This window comes from Gnatocerus cornutus, chromosome 7, assembly GCF_029298725.1.
Source record: "Gnatocerus cornutus isolate USDA-ARS CGAHR chromosome 7, icGnaCorn1.1, whole genome shotgun sequence".
NCBI classification, from domain to species: domain Eukaryota; kingdom Metazoa; phylum Arthropoda; class Insecta; order Coleoptera; family Tenebrionidae; genus Gnatocerus; species Gnatocerus cornutus.
In genome coordinates this window covers 8,708,414-8,713,920 of record NC_142239.1, presented here as the reverse complement: position 1 = coordinate 8,713,920, position 5,507 = coordinate 8,708,414, and the positions used below count along the sequence as shown (strand labels likewise).

The following is a 5,507-nucleotide window of genomic DNA, read 5'->3' as shown; positions in this document are numbered from 1 at the left end:
AAATAAATAAATGACTGTATGAATAAAAGAATAAATTCAATAAATAAAGAAAAAAATAAAGAAGTAAACAAAAGAAAGAATAAAGAAGCAAACAAATAGAAAAAAAATTCTGAGACTCGTCGAAGACATCAATATACCATTATAGATAACATTCATGGCTTTTATCTCTTTAGAATAAACACAATGTTGCTTATCGCGACACGCTCCAACAAAAGACGCAAACAACAAATCAATTGAAGTAATTGAACGCTTCGCACATTTCCTATCGTAACACAACCTTGAGCTGGTCGCCTCTTCTCAACAGAAATGGTAAATTCTTCAATAAGTTCTTCAATAACACTAATTATTCTTCTTTAGAAAATCGATTTTATCCCGCTCAATGAGCCTCTTCACCGAAGACTAGAAGCACTAGCAGCAGGCGGATGGTTCATGGTAACGATAGGAGGCTACGTCTGCTTACTCTTCACTGTCTATCTTCTTTTCACTTCTTTATGGTGGCTAGCCTTCCTCTACGCCTTCTGGATTTACTTAGACCATGACACTTGTGAAACAGGCGGCCGCCCCAACAAGTGGGTGCAAAGTTGGAACTGGTGGTTGTACACCAAAAATTACTTCTCGCCGCGTCTTCGGGTGTCCAGAAAGTTCGTTCCTGACTCTAAGAAAAACTACCTGTTCTGCTGCTTCCCCCACGGGGTGGTTCCTGCAGGACCCTTCACCAACATAACCTGCCAAGAAAGTAACTTCAACTCTTTATATCCCGGTTTTTCAATCCGAACCGTCGGTTTGAGACTGTTATTCTGGTTGCCTTTCACAAGAGACGTCGCTTTGGCCATTGGTGGTGTTTCCTGCTCGGCCAGGTCTTTGTGTAACATCATGAGCAGGCCTGAAGGGGGGCAAATCGCGATTTTGTTTCCTGGGGGAGCGGCGGAGGCTTTTTACGCTGAGCCTGGAGTGTACAAATTTGTGGTGAAGAACAGAAAAGGGTTCGTGAGAATCGCGCTAAAAACTGGGGCGCCCTTGGTTCCTGTCATCACGTTTGGGGAGCCCGATGTCTTTGATCAAGTTCGAGGGCCAGTGATTCGGAAGGTTCAAAACGTTGTGAAAAAGTGGTTCGGATTTGTGCCCATTCTCTTCATAGGAAGTGGGTTTTTCCAGGGGAATTTTGGGCTCATTCCAAGGAGGACGGTCCTGACGACTGTTGGTAAGTTTGGACGACAGTTTTGGTGGTGACAAAAATTTTGGAGTTATTCAGTTGGGAAGGCAATCGAGGTGCAAAGGAGAGACCAGCCGACTGAGGAGGAAATTGACAGAATACATGGGACTTTTGTGAGAGAGTTGGTCAAGCTGTTTGATGAGCATAAGGCGGAGTTATTGGAAAATCCAGATGAGCAACATTTGGTGTTGGAATAATTGACGTTTTGTGTAAAAATAGGTGGAGGACCATAAGAAGCCAGTAGTTATTTGAGTACCAATAAAATGCGCTTTTTTTTTGTTGGATTACCAAGAATTTCAATAAAAAAGCGAAATTACAAATTAATTTGGCCGAAAATCGAAAAATTTTTGACTCGGTCGAAACTTAAAAATTTCCAAAATTTTGCTCTTACTTTTGGAATTGGTATAGTGTCTAATAAATGACTTATCGAAGACAAAACTGTTTCAAATTTTCAATATTTAACCATTAAAAAGTCCAAAGTTGTAGAATTTAAAAAAAAATTGAAAAAAATTTCAAAAATTTCGCTTTTTTCATTAATTTTGGTAATTTAACAGAGATAATTGTCGCGACAAAAGTAGTACCGTCTATGAATTTTGTTTTATCAATCCCCAAATTTACGAGAAAATGGAAAATTCGTTTTCTAGATCTTCAAATTCTCTCGACACTCATTGGATAATTTGTAAAATCTGTTTATCCTATGGTTTCTATAAATTTCATAAAGATTATTTAGACTCTTGAAGGTTCTTTTTTTGTTTAAATTTTCTAGATTATTTCTAGTCGATGTTTATATTCTTTCTGCATTCTAAACTTTCTAGATTTTTTTTGAATTCTCTAAATTAAACTCTCTGTCTTGGGACAGTCGGGATTTTTTCTCATTTTAGAGACCTGAAAAGCAATTTTAATTTTTTTTTCGATTTTTATATTGTGCTATATTTTCTCTAAATTGTCTTTCGTTTCTTTGATTTTTTTTCTAAATTTGTTTCTGATTCATTTTGTTTAGAATCCCTAAATTCTAGCTAGATTCTCTTTGCTTTTTTTAATATTTTTGCTAGTTACTCATTATGTTTTCCAAAAAAAAGTGAACAATTTCTTTAAAAGTCTTCCTTTCGTTAATTATTTTGGTCTATAATAATCAAACTCAAGAAGTTTTCTAAATTATGTATTATTCTGCGCTATGTAAGCATTAAAGTCATTTCTCTGCCTGGGTTCTATTAATGCATGATTTTTCGGCTGAAATCATGCATTAAAGTGGGCTATTAATGAATGATTTTATTATAGGCAAGAGATTAATATATTCAAGACATTCTGACCAGTAAAATCATCTAGAAACGCGAGATTTATCGAAAAACTATAAATTTTTGGCCATTTATTTAAATTTTTACAAAATTTTCGATTTTTTATTTACTAAAATTTTTTCAGTTATTCTTTGGCATTTAATTTCTGAATAGCAAGATAATTAATATGTAAGACGAGATTTCAACCTTTATATGTATAAATTGTTTTTTCTTTGAATTTTATAGGTTTAGATTTTAATTATTTTTCGAATTTTTCTTTTACAACCTTTAAATTTTCTTATTTTAAATTGGCAACCATATTTTTTTTTTTCATAATTTGGAAGATATGAATTTTCTTGATTCAGAAATGTTAATATGTTCTACTTTTACAAAAAATATTTTTAAAAAAATTATCAAAAATGAAAAAATGTAGGCAATTCAGGCGAATAAATCGTTCATCTTATTGTTAATATGAGTTGAAAATCAAATTTATAGACAAAAACAAAGTTTAAATGGTTTTTAATTTACTATAAACTGATAATTTTAAAAAATTTCTAAATGTCATAGTATCTTTCGGGCGTTACTCAACTTTTTTATTTTAAATTGGCACCTATACTTTTTTTATAATTTGTAAGATATTAATTTTCTTGATTCAGAAATTTGTAATATTTTCTAACTTTACAAAAAACTATTTTAAAAAAAATATCAAAATTGAAAAAAATTGGCAATAAGAGTTAATTAAATCTAGGTGCATGGTGTCAAATAAAAGAATGCCGTTATTGTAATGTCAACAAGCAGCAAATAGGCTGGCGCCTCGTGCACCTATATACTTTCACACTCGTGCGAAATTGGTCACATTCCGTACTTGTTATGTAAATATCTATTTTCTGTCAATGCAATGTGTCGGAATTAAATTTGTTTCCTACCTATTTTAAGCAACAGTCGCCTGTGAGAAAAATTTCACTTTACTTGAAATACACAGTTGCACACCGCCATTCCACCATTTGCAACAAGAACGAATTACACGATAAACATTTTAAATTTTGCGACCTTGGGTGGACCTTTGCATCTCGAACCAACTGTAATTGCTCGCACTAATTAATTACGCAATCTTGATGGCCAGTAAATTTCATGACAAAATTCTCAAATGTCAAATTCTGGCAGATAATGACGCTTAATGCCAACCTTATCATCTTAAAATCTCCAAAAATTATTCATCAAGATTCCAACCATAAATAATGAAATAATTGTCAAAGTGGACAGTTGCAACTTAAACCGACTGTACAATGACGTATTCAGGTAAAAAACGATGCAGCTTTATAAAGTTCATAATTTTAATGACAAAGTAATGACACTAGATTTAGGGTGGCAACCCTTTCTCTACTACATTTACACGATCGATACGATTGATCTCTAATGCCATCGTCGTCCATCTTGTTTTCGAGTGTTGCATCGTGATTGCTCGAGCTATTTTGCTAATGGGGGACTTCTTTTTCCACTGGTTGCTTTTCAAAAGGTAAATAAAACATCAGCATGCATCAACAAACTGTTGTTCACAGAAAGTTGCTTGCGATCCTCTAAAATGATGAAACGACCTTGAAGAAAAGCGGTGTAATGTTAAGATAGTATAGTTCGTACGGTGAGAGATTGAATGACAGGAAAGTCACTACGCGATAAACGCGATAAAAAGTGTACCAGACGCGCGAAATTTAAATTTAAAGTAACAAAATAAGCCCACTTACTGTCAACCCTGTCAATCCAGTTCGCGTAGGAAGTTAGTGTTTTTAGTGTATTTTGTAGCATATTTTGTTGCCAACCTATACGTCAACTGTCAAAATGTCTCAATCTCTCACCTGATACTATGCAATTCAACCTAATTTGACATTTGCCTAACAAAATTTTTGTAGTTTTTGTCATCAACTGTAAATATAAGTGTGCTCTATGTTTTACCGGAATTTTGACATTTTAGGAAATTAGAATTTTCAAGTTTGACTTTTTAGCATTTGACGTCCAAAATTTAGTTACTGTCATTTATTAAGTTGATAGATATGTCACTATAGCTCGAACAGAGAGAGATTGAATGACAGAAAAGTCACTAAATTTACGCGTGAAATTTAAAATAACAAAATAAGCCCACTGACTGTCAGCCCAGTTTGCGTAAGAATTTAGTGTTTTTAGTGTATTTTGTAGCAGAATTTGCTGCCAACCTAAATGTCAACTGTCAAAAAGTGTCAATCTCGCACCGGATGGATACTATACAATTCAACCTAATTTGACATTTGTCTAACAAAATTTTTGTAGTTTTTGTCATCGACTGTAAATATAAGTGTGCTCTATGTTTTACCGGAATTTTGACATTTTAGGAAATTAGAATTTTCAAGTTTGACTTTTTAGCATTTGACGTCCAAAATTTAGTTACTGTCATTTATTAAGTTGGTAGATATGTCACTATAGTTCGTACAGAGAGAGATTGAATGACAGAAAAGTCACTAAATTTACGCGCGAAATTTAAAATAACAAAATAAGCCCACTGACTGTCAGCCCAGTTTGCGCAAGAATTTAGTGTTTTTAGTGTATTTTGTAGCATAATTTGCTGCCAACCTAAATGTCAACTGTCAAAATGTCTCAATCTCGCACCGGAGACTATACAATTCAAGCTAATTTGACATTTGTCTAACAAAATGTTTGTAGTTTTTGTTATCAACTGTAAATTTAAGTGTGCTCTATGTTTTACCGGAATTTTGACATTTTAGGAAATTAGAATTTTCAAGTTTGACTTATTAGCATTTGACGCTCAAAATAAATCTGCTAGCGACTCTAGTTACTGTCATTTATTAAGTTGGTAGATATGTCACTACAGTTCGTACAGAGAGAGATTGAATGACAGAAAAGTCACTAAATTTACGCGCGAAATTTAAAATAACAAAATAAGCCCACTGAGTGTCAGCCCAGTTTGCGTAGAAATTTAGTGTTTTTAGTGTTATTTTGTAGCATAATTTGCTGCCAACCTAAATGACAAC

At 33.5% G+C, this 5,507-nt stretch overlaps 1 protein-coding gene across 1 annotated transcript; it reads left to right on the top strand.

Annotated features, from left to right (window-relative positions):
- Nucleotides 1-231: 231 nt before the first annotated feature.
- On the top strand, nt 232-1,800 carry LOC148170726 (2-acylglycerol O-acyltransferase 2-like). Its single transcript, XM_088041595.1, has 3 exons — nt 232-309; nt 358-1,201; nt 1,253-1,800. Exons 1-3 carry the CDS (start codon nt 307-309, stop codon nt 1,408-1,410), a joined length of 1,005 nt encoding a protein of 334 aa, XP_087897721.1. The 5' UTR covers nt 232-306; the 3' UTR covers nt 1,411-1,800.
- The last annotated feature ends 3,707 nt before the right edge of the window (nt 1,801-5,507 follow it).

Bases quoted from the DNA above. Each gene is read 5' to 3' on its own strand.
- LOC148170726 (XM_088041595.1), top strand. The intron at 1,202-1,252 runs GTAAGTTTGGAC...GGAGTTATTCAG, and splicing joins GACGGTCCTGACGACTGTTG to TTGGGAAGGCAATCGAGGTG.